This window comes from Macaca thibetana, chromosome 15 (genome assembly GCF_024542745.1).
Source record: "Macaca thibetana thibetana isolate TM-01 chromosome 15, ASM2454274v1, whole genome shotgun sequence".
Lineage (NCBI taxonomy): Eukaryota > Metazoa > Chordata > Mammalia > Primates > Cercopithecidae > Macaca > Macaca thibetana.
In genome coordinates, this window is record NC_065592.1 from 13,304,809 (window position 1) to 13,325,264 (window position 20,456).

Sequence of the window (20,456 nt, forward strand, 5' to 3'; positions counted from 1 at the left end):
ACTCCGGCTAATTTTGTATTTTTAGTAGAGATGGGGTTTCTCCATGTTGGTCAGGCTGGTCTTGAACTCCCAATCTCAGGTGATCCACCCACCTTGGCCTCCCAAAGTGCTGGGATTACAGGCATGAGCCACCGTGCCTGGCAGCTTTCCCTATACTTTCAACCATATGTATCTCTCACTCAGAACTGCCAAAATACATTCATGATACTTTAAATCAATTGTGTACTACTTTTTCCCTGTTCTAAGTTTCTTGAGCCTTGAGTCTTTACATTGTATTCCTAAAATATTACAGAATTAAAATATCAAATATTACTGAATTTCAAGTAATTTATATTAATTTATTAAGCCTAAACAATCCACTTACCAACTAAATATATTTTGAAGAACTGAAGGAATGAAGAAATGAAAGTTTAATGGTGATTATATAATCTCTTACTGAACCAAGCCAACTTAATGAAAACACACTGCTCATCTTGCAATCAGGTAAATTCTTTGCTACTTAGGCAACTGTGTTCCAGTTCACTTTACCTTGCTCATGTTCTAACAGCTGTAGAGCTTCAACTCCATTACTGCCAGAAGGTCCTGCTCCAAGTTCTGACACAGACTCTCCTTCCAGGTCTAGGGAGGACACTGAATTGGAGCGATTTGAAGGACCTAGAGAAATATTTATAGCATGAGCAATCTTTTTAAAACAGTCATGAGCCACCACATCATTTTTCATGCCTTGATAAAAGACGAACAACTGATTAAAGCGTTTTTAATACTGCCTTTATACCTTAAAAAAACACATGCCCTTTGAGATAGATATTCTGCTTCTAGGAATTTATCCTAAGGTGCTAATAACAAATTAATCTGCTGGGCGCGATGCCTCATGCCTGTAATCTCAGCACTTTGGGAGGTGGAGGCAGGCGGATCACGAGGTCAGGAGATTGAGACCATCCTGACTAACATGGTGAAACCCAGTTTCTACTAAAAATATAAAAAATTAGCTGGGCATGGTGGCGGGCGCCTGTAGTCCCAGCTACTCAGGAGGCTGAGGCAGGAGAATGGTGTCAACCCGGGAGGTGGAGCTTGCCGTGGGCCGAAATCATGCCACCGCACTCCAGCCTGGGCGACAGAGCAAGACTGCGTCTCAAAAAACAAAACAAAACAAAAAATATAAAAATTAGCCGGCCTGGCAGCACATGCCTGTAATCTCAGCTACTCAGGAGGCTGAGGCAGGGGAATTGCTTGAACCCGGGAGGCAAAGTTTGCAGTGAGCTGAGATCACACCATTGCACTCCAGCCTGGGCAACAAAAGTGAGACTCTATCTCAAAAAATAGTAATAACAGTTAATCTAAAGTTGCTTGTTACAGAGCTTTTTTCTTTTTTTTTTAATTGAGATGGAGTCTCGCTTTGCCGCCCAGGCTGGAGTGCAGTGGCACGATCTCGGCTCACTGCAAGCTCTGCCATTCTCCTGCCTCAGCCTCCCGAGTAGCTGGGACTACAGGCACCTGCCACCACACCCGGCTAATTTTTTGTATTTTTAGTAGAGACAGGGTTTCACCGTGTTAGCCAGGATGGTCTCGATCTCCTGACCTTGTGATCTGCCCGCCTCGGCCTCCCAAAGTGCTGAGATTACAGGCGTGAGCCACCGAGCCCGGCCTTGTTACAGAGTTTTTTTTTTCTTTTTTTTTTTTTAGGTAGAGTCTCGCTCTATTGTCCAAGCTGGAATGCAGTGGCACCATCTTGGCTCACTGCAACCTCCGCCTCCCAGGTTCAAGCAGTTCTCCTGCCTCAGCCTCCCGACTAGCTGAGACTACAGGTACACACTGCCACGCCCCGCTAATTTTTTGTATTTTAATAGAGACGGGGTTTCACCGTGTTGCCCAGGCTGGTCTCGAACTTGTGAGCTCAGTGAATCCACCTGCCTTGGCCTCCCAAAGTGCTGGGATTACAGCCCAGCCCAGAAGTTATTATGTCCGAAAAGTGGAAGCAATCTATAGATTTAATCACAGAAGAAAGTTGAAAAAATTATGATATGCCCATGTGAGTTAAGGAAAACAGCCATAAAAACCATGTAATTTAAGAATGTTAAATTACTAGGGAAATTGTTAATGCCATATTATTAAATTATAAAAGATTACAAAACAGGATAAACCTAATTTTGTTGTGAATAATCTAAAACATCAACTGCTATTAACAAAATTATGAGATTATAGGTGATTCTATTTCTCTGTTTTCTAGAATGAATATACATATGTGACTTTTTGGAAAAGTTAGATTAAAACGTGAAGTTATTATATTTTAGGTTTCTCTTTCAAAAAAAAAAAAATTGGTCCTAGTAGGTGAAATGACATATTCTTTTTTTTCTTTTTTGAGATGGAGTCTCACTCTTTCGTCCAGGCTGAAGTGCGATGGCGTAATCTCGGCTCACTGCAAGCTCCACCTCCTGGGTTCACGCTATTCTCCTGCCTCAGCCTCCCGAGTAGCTAGGACTACAGGCACCCGCCACCACGCCCAGCTAATTTTTTGTATTGTTAGTAGAGACGGGGTTTCACCGTGTTGGCCAGGATGGTCTCGAACTCCTGACCTTGTGATCCGCCCGTCTCAGCCTCCCAAAGTGCTGGGACTACAGGTGTGAGCCACCACGCCTGGCCTGACATAATCTCATTTCACAATCTTGGCTTTGAATTTTCTTTTTAATACCTATTTCCATTGTATCCTGCTTCAGAAAGGTACGTGTGAGTGTGAGTAAAGGAATACAGAACATTTAAGAGTATACACAACACCTTGAAATACTGGTAAGTCCATTTTTTCCCATTTAGACATGCATGATATCCTTCTAAAGGAGCTCTATAAGCTTTGGTATATATTAATACTGCAGAAACAAAACTTGCTGTTATTTCTATTTAAGTCTGAATAAAGACTTATATCTTCTCCATTTTATATGACCAAAGGCATCTTGCAATCTTAATTTTATTCAGGAAACAATCTTTACAGCCAACTGTTCAAACTCATTAGAGGAAATCTTCATTAGTCTCCTCAGTGAGAGGCACAGATGGTGTAATTATAATTTATAAGCTCCTTTAAAAAATACAAAACAAACTATTACTTGAATCACACAACTCCTTGAATGAAATAACCCTTCACCTTCAGATATTCCTTCCAGATTATCACTGCAGAGGGAAAAGCGCAAGGTTTTATCAGGTTTACCATGGAGTTTGTTTTCATCAACAGGGACATCGCCTTGTCCTCCATCCGAAAGATGCATGTTTAGAACCTAAAAAATAAAATGTTAATTTTGGTTTATCAGCGGAAAGATTACTGACAAGGAAACAAACCACAGCAAATGCATATTTAACTCCTTAATCTTAAATTATCAATTTGTAACTACAAGCCCATTCAGAAGGTCTGTCAAGCTTTTATACCTGTGGAATAAAAGTATATTAATTAAAGCAGCTGAAGCTATGCCTTTCCATTACCCTACGAGTATCACAGATTGAACAGGCAACCAGACTACCAGATGAGTAGTGGTGAGAATTATACAAATCAGAGGTCTTTGGTACTTCTAATTCTGTCATGTGTCAACTATGTAACCTTGAATAGAAAAGTTATTTAATTCTCTAAGCCTCAGTTTCTTCATCTATAAAATGGTGATAGTATGTATGCCATGTAATTGCTGAGGATTAAGTAAAAAGATGCACATAAAATAGTTGTCATGTCACACATTAAATCTGCAAAATTTAAATAAAGTAAATAAACAAGGCCAGGCACAGTGGTTCACGCCTATAATCTCAGCACTTTGGGAGGCCAAGGTGGGCAGATCACGAGGTCAGGAGATCAAGACCATGCTGGCTAACATGGTGAAACCCCATCTCTACTAAAAATACAAAAAAAATTATACGGGCGTGGTGGTGACCGCCTGTAGTCCCAGCTACTCGGGAGGCTGAGGCAGAAGAATGGCATGAACCCGGGAGGTGGGGTTTGCAGTGAGCCGAGATTGCACCACTGCCCTCCTTGAGATAGAACAAGACTCCATCTCAAAAAATAAAAATAAAAATAAAATAAACAAAAATTTAAAACATACTAAATCTGCAAAATTTAAATAAAATTTAAAGTAAATAAACAAAAGTAAATAAATTCAACTAGAAGAAAACATGTAATCATGTTATTTTGTAGGCATCAAGATTTAATCCATCTAGTTTGAACGTCCACTTGATCACAACATACATACAGGGCCACAAAAGTCCATACCAGAAACCGAAGTATGACTTCACAGACATCTCCAGCTTAGACTGATGGCCTTTTTATAACGCTTTCTATTTGCCAGATGACTTCTAAATAACACAATTACATCTCACTACTCCCTACAAGCCTCACAACTCAGCTTTGTATGTGTATCTCCACCTTAATGAAGAATTGAGTGCTTTGTGGAAAGTCACATAGCATGTTTTAGGCACACCTGGGACTTAAACTCAGAGGTCTTGGCTCCCTCGGCTGTTGCTGAAATATGAAGAAAGAATAGTACCCTCACTTACAAAGAAAAATACTTACCACAAAAATGAAAAATATGTGAGGCAATACATGTTATTTAGCTTGATTTAGCCATTCCACAATGTATATCAAAACATGTATACCATAAATAGATTCAATTTTTGTCAGCTAAAAGATAAAATGATTTTTAAACAGAAAAAAAAAACACACTCTTGGTTGCTGTTTTGGCTCTGAGTAAATTAAAGGTTTTGAAATGGTTTTATACATTTACACATGATGCCTTTAAATATAGGTTTTTTTGGCTGGGAGTGGTGGCGGCTCATGCCTGTAACCCCAGCACTCTGGGAGGTCAAGGCCAGCAGATCACCTGAGTCAGGAGTTCAAAACCAGCCTGGGCAACATGGCGAAATCCCATCTCTACTAAAAATACAAAAATTAGCCAGGCGTGGTGGTGTACGCCTATAATTCCAGCTACTCAGGAGGCTGAGGGAGGAGAATCACTTGAACCCGGGAGGTGGAGGTTGCAATGAGCCGAGATCGTGCCACTGCGTTCCAGCCTGGGCGACAAAGGGAGACTCCATCTCAAAAAAAAATTAAATACACATAAAATTTTATTTATTAAAACTTTTTTTAAAGATGGAGCTCATTCTGTCGCCCAGGCTGGAGTGCAGTGGTGCAATCATGGCTCACCACAGTCTTGAACTCCTAGGCACAGGCAATCCTCCTGCTTTGGCCTCCTGAGTAGCTGGGACTGCAGGTACACACCACCAAACCCAGCTAATTTTTTTTATTTTTACTTCTTCTTCTTCTCATTATTATTATTATTATTATATTTTTAAGACACAGTCTCACTCTGTCACCCAGGCTAGAGTGCAATGGCACGATCTTGACTCACTGCCACTTCCGCCTCCCAGGTTCAAGCGATTCTCCTGTCTCAGCCTCCCAAGTAGCTAGGATTACAGGCGTGTGCCACCACACCCGGGTAATTTTTGTATTTTTAGTAAAGATGGGGTTTCACCATATTGGCCAGGCTGGTCTCAAACTCCTGACCTCAAATGATCCACCCGCTTCGACCTCCCAGTAAATACCAGCCACTGCGCCTGGCCTATTTATTATTAAGACAGGGTCTCGCCATGTTGCCCAGGCTGGTCTCGAAGTCCTGGAGTCAAGGATCCTTCTGCCTCAGCTTCCCAAAGCACTAGGATTACAGGTGTGAGCCACCATCCCTGGCAATTTTTTTATTTTTGTAGAGACAAGGTCTTACTATGTTGCCCAGGCTGGTCTCAAACTCCTGGTTTCAAGCAATCCTTTCACCTCAGCCTCCCAAAGCACTGGGATTACAGGCATGAGCCACCATAACTGGCCAACATAAATATTTTAAATTTTTTATTTTTAAGATTAAGAACTTAGACTATTCACCATAGTGAGTAATGTGAAACTAAAACATCAGGAGAAAAATCATCTCAAGGCCTGAAGATTCATGTGAACTAACAGAAAAGGGATAATGAAGATATTTTTCCAAATCATATCCAAAGGCAAGCAATTTTGAGATGCCATACAGAAAGCCACCGTACAAAGTCAGTCACACTGGAGTATAAAATACAAAAATCAAATTTCATGCTTCTAAATCAGAGCATCTGCAAACTCTAGACTAAACTAAAACCACAGAATCTGAGTGCTAAAAAAACTTTAGCTGGGCACAGTGGCTCACACCTCTAATCCCAGCACTTTGGGAGGCTGAGGTGGGCAGATCACCTGAGGTCAGGAGTTTGAGACCAACCCGGCCAACATATAGTGAAACTCTGTCTCTACTAAAAATATAAAAATTAGCTGGGCATAGTGGTGCATGCCTGTGGTCCCTGCTACTAGGGAACCTGAGGCAGGAGAATCACTTGAACAGATGAGGTGGAGGTTGCAGTGAGAGCGGCCTCCCAAAGTGCTGGGTGTATCTTCTTAATGACCATTTATCAACATATAACGTCTTTGTCTTTTGTAATCTTGATGCTCCTCAGACTAGATAATCTCAACTGATCCATCTTCAAGTTCACTGATATATCTGCCTGTACAAATTTGCTGTTGAACCCCTCTAGTGTATTTTTCAATCCAGTTATTATACTTTTCAACTCCAGAATTTCTATATGGTTCCTTCTGTAATTTCTACCTCTTTATTGATATCTTCTATTTGGTAAGACCTTGTTCTCTTGGTTTTCTTTAGTTCTTTGTCCATGGTTTCCACAGCTCTTTGAGTATATTTTTAAAAATTGATTTAAAGTCTTCAGTAAGCCCAATGTCTGTGCTTCCTCAAGGCCATTTTCTTTCTTTCTTTCTTTTTTTGTTTTTTGAGACAGAGTTTCACTCTTGTTGCCCAGGCTGGAGTACAATGGCGCGATCTCAGCTCACCACAACCTCCGCAACCCAGGTACAAGTGATTCTCCTGCCTCAGCCTCCCGAGTACTGGGATTACAGGCATGAGCCACCAGGCCCAGCTAATTTTGTATTTTTAGTAGAGATAGGGTTTCTCCATGATGGTCAGACTGGTCTCGAACTCCCAACTTCAGGTGATCCGCTCATCTCAGCCTCCCAAAGTGCTGGGATTACAGGAGTGAGCCATCATCTGGCCATCAAAGACATTTTCTTTTTCCTTTTTTTTTTTCCAGATGGAGTTTCACTCTATTGCCCAAGCTAGAGAGCCGTGGTGCAATCTTGGCTCACTGAAACCTCCGCCTCCCAGGTTCAAGTGATTCTCCTGCCCTAGCCTCCTGAGTAGCTGATATTACAGGTGCACGCCACCACGCCTGTCTAATTTTTGTATTTTTAGTCGAGACAGGGTTTCACCATGTTGGTCAGGCTGGTCTCGAACTCCTGACCACGTGATCCGCCCAGTTTCGCCTCCTGAAGTGCTGGGATTATGGCCATGAGCCACTGTGCCCAGCCTATCAAGGACATTTTCTCTTAACTTTTTTCCTGTGAAAGGGCCATATGTTTTGTTTCTTTATATGCTTCATACGTTTTGCAGAAAAGCAGACATTGTAAATATTATAAAGTGAGCATTAAAAAGTCAGGAAACAACAGATGCTGGAGAGAATGTGGAGAACACTTTTACACTGTTGGTGGGAGTGTAAATTAGTTCAACTATTGTGGAAGACAGTGCGGCAATTCCTCAAGGAACTAGAACCAGAAATACCATTTGACCCAGCAATCCCATTACTGGATATATACCCAAAGGATTATAAATCATTCTCCTATAAAGACACATGCAGGCCGGGCGCGGTAGCTCAAGCCTGTAATCCCAGCACTTTGGGAGGCCGAGACGGGCGGATCACGAGGTCAGGAGATCGAGATCATCCTGGCTAACACGGTGAAACCCCGTCTCTACTAAAAAATACAAAAAACTAGCCGGGCGAGGTGGTGGGCGCCTGTAGTCCCAGCTACTCAGGAGGCTGAGGCAGGAGAATGGCGTGAACCCGGGAGGTAGAGCTTGCAGTGAGCCGAGATTGAGCCACTGCACTCCAGCCTGGGTGACAGAGCGAGACTCCGTCTCAAAACAAAAACAAAAACAAAAAAAGACACATGCACACACACGTTTACTGCAGCACTATTCACAATAGCAAAGACTTGGAACCAACCCAAATGCCCATCAATGATAGACTGGATAATGAAAATGTGGCACATATACACCATGGAATACTATGCAGCCATAAAAAAGGATTGGTTCATGTCCTTTGCAGGGACATTGATGAAGCTGGAAACCATCATTCTCAGCAAACTAATGCAGGAACAGAAAACCAAACATTGTACGTTCTCCCTCATAAGTGGGAGTTGAACAATGAGAACACATGGACACAGGGAGGGGAACATCATATACTGGAGCCTGTAGCGGGGGTGGAGGGTTAGGGGAGGCATATCATTAGGAGAAATACCTAATGTAGACGACAGGTCGATGGGTGTAGCAAACCACCATGGCACGTGTATACCTATGTAACAAACCTGCATGTTCTGCACATGTATCCCAGAACTTAAAGTATAATTAAAAAATAAAAATAAAAAAAAAATAAATGTTATAAAGTGACAGTTCTGGAAATCATATTACACCCCTTGGTTGTTGCTGCTTGTTGTAGTGACTGTTTATTTAATGACCTCTCTAAATTTTCTGTCATGTGTGGCCTCTGAAGTGTCTGTTCTGTTAACTTAGTGGTGAGCACGTGATCTGGCAGATTTAACACCTGGAATAAAACAAATAAAACAAAACAAAACATTTCCAAGTCTTTGAAATTTGGCTATGTGTTGGGGCACTTCAACACTTAGCCAGGCAGTTTGCAACTGTACCTTAGCCTTCACTTCCTGCTTGGGTTCAGCCTGAAGGTTAGCCAGCAGTGAGAGCCTGGGTCTTCTAAGGTCTTTCCTGAGCACATGACCAGCCCTGGGCATGTGTACAACCTTCTAGATTCCCCAGAACGTGTGGGAGCTTTTCAAAGCCTTCGTGCCCCCTAGTGTCTCCTTCCCAAGCTTCTTCCTTCATAAGCATTTGGATCTGTATGTGGCTTGCCCTGATTGCTATCTGTTAATGCAAGCAGAAGCAACTAATATATCTGCTTTTCAATACTTTTGACAAATGCCACCTGTGTAGCTGCCTCAGCACTGGGAAAGATCAGAGGCAGGCAAAACAAAGCCAAGCCCTACAGATGATCTTTCAGGATCTACCAGACAGATCAAAATACACAACCCTGAGTTCAGAATAAGGTCCACATTCCTCCCTCAAGTACCAGCACAATGCACAGTAATATAAGCTGTCTTCAAAGCAGCCACTGGGCTGGGGGCTGAAGATGGTAACAGGGTAGGATCACAGAGCTCTCTTAACAAAATTCAGCAGTTTTTTTCTTCACTAAGCATTCCTTTGTTGTTAAAAGTTTTTTTATTAGATTCCAGGGTTCCAAATAAGTTGATTCTGACAGTTTTTGACAGCTTATGTGTGTGTATGGAGGGACGGAGTTTTGGAGATTGTTGGTCTTCCCTACGGGGAATGTCATAGTCCCAAACATACTTTACCAACCACCATCACTTTATCAATCACTAAAACTGGCCCCTTCTTCCTAGACCATTTTCTTGAATAACAAGCAATCACTGTTGAATATAAGAAGCTGCTACTGGCAGGGCGTGGTGGCTCACGCCTGTAATTCCAGCACTTTGGGAGGCCAAGACGGGCGGATCACAAGGTCAGGAGATCGAGACTATCCTGGCTAACACAGTGAAACCCCGTCTCTACTAACAATACAAAAAATTAGCCAGGCGGCCGGGCGCGGTGGCTCAAGCCTGTAATCCCAGCACTTTGGGAGGCCGAGACGGGCGGATCACGAGGCCAGGAGATTGAGACCATCCTGGCTAACACAGTGAAACCCCGTCTCTACTAAAAAAATACAAAAAACAGCTGGGCGCGGTGGCTCACGCCTATAATCCCAGCACTTTGGGAGGCCGAGACGGGCGGATCACGAGGTCAGGAGATCGAGACCATCCTGGCTAACACGGTGAAACCCCGTCTCTACTAAAAAGAAGTACAAAAAACTAGCCGGGCGAGGTGGCGGGCGCCTGTAGTCCCAGCTACTCGGGAGGCTGAGGCGGGAGAATGGCGTAAACCTGGGAGGCGGAGCTTGCAGTGAGCGGAGATCCGGCCACTGCACTCCAGCCTGGGCGACAGAGCGAGACTCCGTCTCAAAAAAAAAAAAAAAAAAACTAGCCGGGCGAGGTGGCGGGCGCCTGTAGTCCCAGCTACTCAGGAGGCTGAGGCAGGAGAATGACGTAAACCCGGGAGGCGGAGCTTGCAGTGAGCTGAGATCCGGCCACTATACTCCAGCCCGGGCGACAGAGTGAGACTCCGTCTCAAAAAAAAAAAAAAAAAGGCCGGGCGCGGTGGCTCAAGCCTGTAATCCCAGCACTTTGGGAGGCCGAGACGGGCGGATCACGAGGTCAGGAGATCGAGACCATCCTGGCTAACACAGTGAAACCCCGTCTCTACTAAAAAATACAAAAAAATAGCCGGGCGAGGTGGCGGGCGCCTGTAGTCCCAGCTACTCGGGAGGCTGAGGCAGAATGGCGCAAACCCGGGAGGCGGAGCTTGCAGTGAGCTGAGATCCGGCCACTGCACTCCAGCCTGGGCGACAGCGCGAGACTCCGTCTCAAAAAAAAAAAAAAAAAAAAAAAAAAAAAAAAAAAAAAAATTAGCCAGGCATGGTGGCGGGTGCCTGTAGTCCCAGCTACTCGGGAGGCTGAGGCAGGAGAATGGCGTGAACCCGGGAGGCAGAGCTTGCAGTGAGCCAAGATCGTGCCACTGCACTCCAGCCTGGATGACAGAGTGAGACTCCGTCTCAAAAAAAAAAAAAGAAGCTGCTACTTTAGGGAGTCAAGATTTCTTCTTCTTTTCTTTTTGCTTCTTTTTTCTGTTTTTTTTTTGTTTTTTGTTTTTTTTATTTTTGAGACAGTTTCACTCTTGTTGCCCAGGCTGGAGTGCAATGGGGCAATCTCGGCTCACTGCAACCTCCACCTCCCGGGTTCAAGCGATTCTCCTGTCTCAGCCTCCCAAGTAACTGTGATTACAGGCGTGCACCACCACGCCCAGCTAATTTTTATTTTTAGTAAAGATGGGGTTTTCCGCTACTGCCTGGAAAAGTGAACCCGGGAGGCGGAGCTTGCAATGAGCCGAGATCACGCCACTGCACTCCAGCCTGGGCGACCCAGAAAGACTCCCTCTCAAAAAAAAAAAAAAAAAAAGAAAAAAAAAATTCACCTCTCAGATCTGAATGTCTGTGCTTCCCCCAAAATCTGTATGTTGAAATTCTAACCCCCAAGGTGATGGTATTTGGAGATGGGGCCTTTAGGCAGGTGATTAAGTCATGAAGGCAGGGCCCTCACAAATGGAATAAGTGCCCTTATAAAATAGGCCCAACCAGCCAGGTGCGGTGGCTCACACCTGTAATCTCAGCACTTTGGAAGGCAAAGGCAGGTGGATCACCTCAGTTCGGGAGTTTGAGACCTGCCTGACCAACATGTAGAAACCCCACTTCTACTAAAAATATAAAATTAGCTGGGCATGGTGGCGCATGCCTGTAATCCCAGCTACTCAGGAGGCTGAGGCAGGAGAATCGCTTGAACCTGGGATGCGGAGGTTGCAGTGAGCCGAGATCGTGCTATTGCACTCTAGCCTGGGCAACAAAAGCAACACTCCATCTCAAAAAATAAAATAAAATAAGCCCAAAGACACAGCAAGAATACATTATCTATGAACCAGTAAACAGATCCTCATGAGACACTGAATCTGCTTTGACTGTAAGACTTCCTGGCCTCTACAAATATGAGAAATAAATTTCTGTTGTTTATAAGCCACCCAACCTCTGGTGTTTTGCTACAGCAGCCTGTATGGACTAAGACATGAATACTGATTTACAGAAGCAACTGACCAAGTACCTTCATACCTCATTTTCTGACATCATCCCTGGAGTAAGCTGGGGACCTGTCCCTAAGGAAATGACCAACACCTCTTCTGGTTGCACCTCCTGGATGGTTTCTTGAGATGATCCTTCATGGTCCATATGTAGGTCCATTAGCATATTGGTGCGGCTTCTGCTCCGAGTTGCTAATAAAAAATTTCAAATACAATAATTTAGAGAAATAGACAAATGAAGAAAATGGTATGCTAAAAACGAAAATATATTTTCTATTAGTGCAGAACATTTGCACATGCACAAGAGAGGTAAAAATATAAATAAGAAAAAACAAAACAAAACAAAAAACTAAATCCTCCCAGTTACTCTACTAATAAAGATTCTCCTTCAAAACTGATAATCAAGAACAGTGATCCAAATCCATGTTACAGTAAGTGCCATACATATGATCACATCTGCAGAACAGCAAACATGCCCCAATCAATTTAAGACTTGGAGTGACAAAAAAAGCATTACCTCATTTCTTATCTTTTTAAGATGCCTTAACTAATTTTCCTATAAAACGATATAACTGCTACAGGTCTCCCATACTGGTAACTGAACTTACAAGCATCAGAAAATTTCATATGAGGGATTACACCTGTAATCCTAGCACTTTGGGAGGCTGAGGCGGGTGGATTGCCTGAGTTCAGGAGTTTGAGACCGGCCAGGGCAACACGGTAAAACTCCGTCTCTACTAAAATACAAAAAATTAGCCAGGCACGGTGACGTGCACCTGTAATCCCAGCTACTCGGGGGGCTGAGACAGGAGAATCGGTTGAACCAGGCAGGCGGACATTGCAGTGAGCCAAGTCTGCACCACTGCACTCCGGCCTGGGCGTCAGAGCGAGACTCCATCTCAAAAAAAAAAAAAAAAGAAAAAGAAAAGAAAAAAGAAAATTTCATATGAAAATCTAATAGCCACATAAATAAGATACTTTAGTTAGGCAACTGTTAACAAAACCAGAATCAGTGTTTGTTTTTTTGAGACAGAGTTTCACTCTTGTTGCCCAAGCTAGAGTGCAGTGGTGCAATCTCGGCTCACTGCAATCACCACCTGCTGGGTTCAAGCAATTCTCCTGCCTCAGCCTCCTGAGTAGCTGGGATTACAGGCAGCCACCACTACACTCAGTGAATTTTGTACTTTTGGTAGAGATGGGGTTTTGCCATGTTGGTCAGGCTGGTCTCAAACTCCTGATCTCAGGTGATCCACCACCTCGGCTTCCCCAAGTGCTGGGATTATAGGCATGAGCCACCGTGTCCAGCCCAGAATCAGTTTTTAAATGTACTTTTCCCCCCTGAAATGTATTAATGTCTTTTCAAAGATACAAGAGAGAAAATTTCTTTATGTTTGGATAAAAGGTCCTTTCTGCTTTGGAAACAGTATAAATTAATAAAGGCTTCAATTATTTTTGTTTCTTTCCCCTGCATATAAGCAAACAAAAAATACATTTTTCTAAAATAACTGCTGGGTATGAGCACGCCTGTAATCCTAGCACTCTGGGAGGCTGAGGCAGGTGGATCACCTGAGGTCAGGAGTTCGAGACCTGCCTGGCCAACATGGTGAAACCCCATCTCTACTAAAAATACAAAAAGTTAGCTGAGCCTGGTGGCGGGCACCTGTAAGTAATCCCAACTACTTGGGAGGCTGAGGCAGGAGAATCACTTGAACTCGGGAGGTGGAGGTTGCAGTGAGCCTAGATCACACCGTTGCACTCTGGCCTGCACAATAAGAGTGAAACTCCGTCTCAAAAAAAAAAAAAAAAAAAAGAAGGCTGGGCGCAGTGGCTCATGTCTGTAATCTCAATACTTTGGGAGGCTGAGGCAGGTAGATCACCTGAGGCCGGGAGTTCAAGTCCAGCCTGACCAACATGGAGAAACCCCATCTCTACTAAAAATACAAAATTAGCTTGGGCATGGTGGCACACGCCTGTGATCCCATCTACTCAGGAGGCTGAGGCAGGAGAATGGCTTGAACCTGGGAGGCAGAGGTTGTGGTAAGCCGAGATTGTGCTACTGTACTCCAGCCTGGGCAACAAGAGCTAGACTCTGTCTCAAAAAAAAAAAAAAAAAAAAAAAAATCAAGAAAAAAATAAAAGTTTCTATTTTCTTTCAGAGGGCAATAAAATTCAGTACAACCAGAATACTAAATAGAAATTATGTTTTGGTACAAAATAATGAAAAATAGAGACATAAAGCAAAAACAACTATAGCAGCAGCAAAAGTCACTTCACATTGTATGAAAGCTGACCTACTTGAAGACAGAAGCAGAAATATAAATAATCATCTTTCTTTACAATGCTGATTAATGTTCATTAATCACAGAGCACACATCAATTTCCAAGTCTAAAACAGGCCTACTCACACCTTTATTTGCTTACCCTATCTTCTATTGAATTGCAAATTGAAATTCAAGTTCATAAACAGATCTATGAATCGTAACAAACTCTGTAACTATAATTTATAAAAATGCAAGCAATCAAATTTTATGTAGCAATTTACATAAAGTAAAAGCAACATGCACATGGAGCATACTTTTATAAACTATTTCTTAAATAAAATTATAAAAGAAGATAAGAACAGCCTATTACCCACCAAACGGGGTTACTAGTGTAATATGAGCGGTAATATTGGTAGCTGAGGAATCCCAGGCAGTGATGGCTGCTAACTGTTGTCCTGGGTTGCGAAAGCATTAAATAGAAAGAAAATCAGCCCTCTGAACAATGGACAAATTTTTTAAGATACGAAATAAATGCAATAGCCAGATAACAAGACTATACAAAATAATACTGGGCATACATTTGAAATTCACTTTCCATCAGACTCATATTTAATGACACTTTTAGAAAATGGGAAATGAAAAACCTAATGTATAGCAGTGAACAATGGGGAAAAAAAATCTCTGATTTACTAAAAATCATTTACTTCATCATGTGAACAGAGTGCAAACAGCCCATAAAAAAACCATTAAATGCCCGGGCATGGTGGCTCACACCTGTAATCCCAGCACTTTGGGAGGCCGAGGCGGGTGGATCACCTGAGGTTAGGAGTTCAAGACGAGCCTGGCCAACATGGCAAAACCCCATCTCTACTAAAAATATAAAAATTAGCCAGGTATGGTGGCGGGCATCTATAATTCCAGCCACTAGGGAGGCTGAGGCAGAAGAATTGCTTGAACCCAGGAGGTAGAGGTTGCAGTGAGCCGAGATTGTGCCACTGCACTCCAGCCTGGGCAACAAGAATGAGACTCCATTTAAAAAAAAAAAAAAAAGGCCGGGCGCGGTGGCTCAAGCCTGTAATCCCAGCACTTTGGGAGGCCGAGACGGGTGGATCACGAGGTCAGGAGATCGAGACCATCCTGGCTGACACGGTGAAACCCCGTCTCTACTAAAAAATACAAAAAAACTAGCTGGGTGAGGTGGCGGGCGCCTGCAGTCCCAGCTACTCGGGAGGCTGAGGCAGGAGAATGGCGTGAACCCGGGAGGCGGAGCTTGCAGTGAGCCAAGATCACGCCACTGCACTCCAGCCTGGGCGGCAGAGCAAGACTCTGTCTCAAAAAAAAAAAAAAAAAAAAAACCCATTAAGTGCAAAATCCCTTTTTCTATTTTTTATTTTGAAAACTGACATATTGGGGTGATACAATAAGACAAAGACTTGAAGAGTATGATGCCACACTCCTGTTGATACAATTCCACGTTATGTTAAATATAAGGTAGATTAATTTTAAGAAACTGGCAGTTCTTAATGAATTAGCTCACAGAAGTTTAAAAGCAAAGTCCCTCTCTTCAAAATGCATAAATTAAAAAGAACTATGTTCACTAAGTGTTGCTGAGTTCCTCATTATAATTAGGCAGGCACTAAAATAATCCTGTTCCCCTGGCTTAAACACTTTTTCCCCATCTTGTTTACTTTGCCTAACTTCCATTCATCACAAAGCGCAAACAGGCTTCACCTGCTCCAAGATCGTCTCCTGATACCATCACCATTTTGGCTAAGTTAGGTGTCCCCATAACCCTCATACTTATCTCCCCAGAATGCATAGTACGCTGAAGGGTACTAGTCTCTTCTTGTTTTCCCTAACTAAACTATCAATAGCCAACTTGACAGTAAGGGCAGGTCCTAATGGTCTTTGTATCCAGTGTCTATCACAATGTCTCATGTGCAAGACACATCCACTCTCACAGGACTTTTGTGGGGATTAAATGAAACAACATTTATAAAGTGCCTACCCAGAGTATGGAACACGGTACATGCTCAATTAATTTTTTTGTAGACAGATAGATAACAAATATTAACCAAGCAAATAAGTCTTAATCAAACAGAATTCTTAAATAAGCAAACTTGAAAAAATAAAATGAAACTTTTGCTTTATTTTATAACATTAAGATATCTTAGCTCAGTTGATAAAACAGTGATTATTAATGAAAATAATAATAGAAAAATACTATTATTTTCCACTTTATTGATGGAAACTTCTAAAATAATATTGTTTATTACATTATTTAGAACTTTGTAGAAATGAGGGGGCTACCTAATTTTTTTTTTTTTGAGATAGGGTCTCACTCTGTCACCGAGGCTGAAGTGCAATGGCATGATCATGGTTCACTGCAGCCTCAACCCCCCAGGCTCAAGCAATCTCCCCATCTCAGCCTCCCAAGTAGCTGGGACCACAAGGCACGTGCCACCCTCTTTAAAACTACTGAGGGCTACATAGTTTTAAAAATGACTACTTATAACATTTCCAAAATGTTTTCAAGAGAAGACAATAAAATTTGAACAAAGTATACTGTGGATAGAAAAGTAGGTAGACAAAGCTAAAGCCTACTGATAAACCTTAACTAATCTGATACAATTTCTAAAAATTGAAATACCATCAGTAAACATGAAGAGAAAGACTTTCCCAAGTACTTAAACATATATTCCAAAACACTGAGCAATAACAAAGGCTAACGAAATATTAAACTTAAGAGAAAGCTCCGATATGAGAAATTCTCTTTACCTATAGGTAATCGATTCTTTTTATTTGCTGGAGTGGTTGCCGGAGACAGCTGAGGCGTATTGTAGGGAGTCATTTCCAAACTGCTGCTTTTTCCTGGCTTGGCTGGGGGTAGGTTTGCCAATAAATTGTCAAGAGCCATTCTATCTTCTCTCAGTTGATCTCCAGACATCACACTCTTCATAAAATTCACCTGGCAAAAGCAAAGAACATTAGCTAGTGAAATCACTTTTTCAAATATAATATGTATTTCCCACACAATGTACTCATGTATGTCTCTGCTCACGCTTAGCTAAAAGACTTTTAAGAAAATTCTATTAAACAATGAAGCCATTACCAGAGTAATAAGCTGACTATAGGTTATATAAACCACAGTTCTGCTCAATCCTTCCAGAAGATTAACGGAAGACAATGGAGGGGTCTCCACTGCACGGCCCCCAATCACAACATCAAGGAACGCGGCAACACAGCTCTGTTAAAACAGGGAAACAACAGTGAAACATTTCCCTTTAAAATACTGGAAAGAAATTTCTGATTAAAGTGGACAAGCATGAAAACATTTTAACATCTTAAAAATCACATTTTTTTAAGATGTTAAATAATTTTTTTTTTTTTTGGAGATGAAGTTTCACTCTTTTGCCCAGGCTGGAGTGAAATAGCGCCATCTTGGCTCACTGCAACCTCTGCGCACCTCCTCCCCCACTGTAATTTTCCTGCCTCAGCTTCCAGAGTAGCTGGGATTATAGGCGCCATGACCATGCCCGGCTAACTTTTGTATTTTTAGTAAAGATGGGGTTTTGCCATGTTGCACGGGCTGGTCTGGAACTCCTGACCTCAGGTGATCCACCCGCCTCAGCCTCCCAAAATGCTAGAAATACAAGTGTGAGCCACCCCGCCTGGCCTAATTTTTGTATTTTTTTGTAGAGATGGGGTTTCACCATGTTGCCCAGACTGGTCTCAAACTTGTGAGCTCAAGCGATCCACCCACCTCAGCTTCCCAAAGTGTGCCCAGCACTAGGACTACAAGCATGAGCCACTGCACCCAACCTAAAACATTAAATTCTTTTTATAATGATATAGTCTAAAATCTTGGGGCTGGGTGTGGTGGTGTATGCCTGCAATCCCAGCACTTTGGGCAGCCAAGGTGGGTGGGCTGCTTGAGCTCAGAAGTTCGAAACCACTTGGGTAACAGGGCAAAACCTTGTCTCTACAAAAAATACCAAAATTAGCCAGGTGTGGTGGTGCGCACCTGTAGTCCCAGCTACTTGGGAAGCTGAGGTGGGAGGATTGCTTGCGCCAGGGAGGTCAAGACTGCAGTGAGCTGAGATGGCGTCACTGGGTGACAAAGTGAGACCCTGTCTCAAAAAAAAAGAAAATAACAATAAGATGTTGGAGACAAACATAACACAACACAGAACAGTATATACATTGTGCTACTATTTCTGAAAGGGGAAGGAGTGGTTGGAAGTATATAGTGTACGTAGGAATTTGCTTGTAAACATATTGACCTCTAGAAGGATACACAACCTGATAACATCAAGAATCTTTCGGGGGCCAGGCATGGTGGCTCACACCTATAATTCCAGCTACTAGGAGGCTGAGGCAGGAGAATTGCTTGAACCTGGGAGGCAGAGTTAACAGTGAGCCGAGATCACGCCATTGCACTCTGGTCTGGGTGACAACAGCAAACCTCTGTGACAAGAGGGAAACTCAGTCTCAAAAAAAATCTTTTGTTGGGGGCGGGGAATGAAGACTAGAGATGAGAGGCGGAAGGGAAATTTTACTCAAATATCCTTGAATTTTCATAGGTTGAATGTATAGCTTAATCAAAGTAAGACTGATTAAAACTTTATTTAACTAAATTAATTGAACAATGTCATGGATGTTAACTTATAAACTACACTTAAAATTAAACAATTATCGACCAGGCATGGTGGCTGACATCTATAATCCTAGCACGCCGGAATGCTGAGGCAGGAAGATCGCTTGAGGCCAGGAGTCAAGACCAGTCTGGGCAACATAGCAACACCTCATCTCTATAACAATAAAAACAGACAGGCATGGTAGCATGCCCCTATAGCCCAGGTACTTGGGAGGCTGAGGTGGAAGGACTGCTTGAGCCCAGGAGTTTGAGCCATGATCACACCACTGCACTCCAGCCTGGGCAACAGAGTGAGACACCGACTCAAAAATTTAAAAGTTGGCCAGGTGCGGTAGCTCACGCCTGTAATCCCAGCACTTTGGGAGGCCGAGTTGGGTAGATCACAAGGCCAGGAGTTCAAGACCAACCTAGCCAAGATGGTGAAACCCAGTCTCTACTAAAAATACAAAAATTAGCCAGGCGTGGTGGCATGCGCCTGTAGTCCCAGCTACCAGGGAGGGTGAGGCAGAGAGTCGCTTGAACCTGGAGGCAGAGGGTGCAGTGAGCCAAGATCACGCCACCACACTCCAGCCTAGGTAACAGAGCAAGACTCCGTCTCAAAAAAAAAAAAAAAAAAAACTTTTTAAAATAAAATAATCTTAATAGCTCTTTGATTCTCTTTATGATGGCATCTCCTCAATACGTCTGTGGGAGTTAATCATCTTTAAATGCTGCTGATCCAATACTGTAGCTAATTAAAAGAACATTTAATTCAGACATCACCTAAGGACAAGATTTAATAAAGAGAACAGTTAGGCTCACTAATACTTCAGAATTTTCTAGAAATCGTATTTATTCTTACTTTGTCAAATTTTCCAAGGCTGCTCTTTGTTCGGGGATCTCCTTCTTCAGAGCCAGTCATTGCTAACTGCTGCAAAAGGCGGCCTACCTGCAACCCAAAGCAGCGGTAGGGAAACATAAGCTACAGACAGATACTCATAAATGCCTCTCTGTGAAAGCAAGCACATCTATTCAATTCTCAAAATCTGTTTCATAATACTATTCATACCACCTGACCAGGCATATGAAATAGTATCCCCCAAAGATGTGTACCTTATGTTGGCTTTTGCTATTTTTAGATTAAGAGTTAGAGAAAGTATAAATTTTTGCTTTAATTTCTCTTTAACACATAAGGGGGAACATTATGTGTTAACATTAGGGGGGAAAAGCACAACTACATTTGTTTCTGACATTGTACTTTTCATGTGTTTAGAGCTTTTTAAATTAATTTGTAAAAGCTGACTCATTCATTAAATTACCTTAAGTTAATATTAAAAACATTACCCTATAGAGTTCATAAAGCACTCAAGGTAGAATTATTTTCCTAGATTTAAAAGCGAATGATTCCTACCTAACATAAGCTGGTTTGATAAAGTAAATACTAATTCATAGAACAAGGACCCTACTGGCAAAAGTTGTTACTGTACTCTTTTTAAAGGCTAATGAAAGTTATTACAGCATCCTCTTCTTAATATCTGGGACAAGACCCCCTTTTTACTGATTCTGAAAATATGTGATTCAATCTCTACTGGAATGACAAAAAAAAAAAAAAAACTACAAATACATTATATACCATAAGAATAAATTTAA

The 20,456-nt window shown here is 42.3% G+C and overlaps 1 protein-coding gene across 12 annotated transcripts in view; it reads right to left on the bottom strand.

Annotated features, from left to right (window-relative positions):
• Positions 1 to 20,456, bottom strand: part of GAPVD1 (GTPase activating protein and VPS9 domains 1) — a 110,657-nt gene that overhangs the window by 41,660 nt on the left and 48,541 nt on the right. For 7 of the 12 annotated variants that reach the window (XM_050760540.1, XM_050760539.1, XM_050760545.1 and 4 more), the window contains 6 exons: positions 19,669 to 19,755; positions 17,283 to 17,417; positions 16,949 to 17,138; positions 11,941 to 12,101; positions 3,134 to 3,263; positions 529 to 654 (listed from right to left, as the gene is read on the bottom strand). In XM_050760540.1, the coding sequence (XP_050616497.1) occupies positions 529 to 654; positions 3,134 to 3,263; positions 11,941 to 12,101; positions 16,949 to 17,138; positions 17,283 to 17,417; positions 19,669 to 19,755 (829 nt within the window). The remainder of the gene's footprint in view (positions 1 to 528; positions 655 to 3,133; positions 3,264 to 11,940; positions 12,102 to 16,948; positions 17,139 to 17,282; positions 17,418 to 19,668; positions 19,756 to 20,456) is intronic. The other 5 variants (XM_050760542.1, XM_050760546.1, XM_050760541.1 and 2 more) reach the window with 1 other exon arrangement.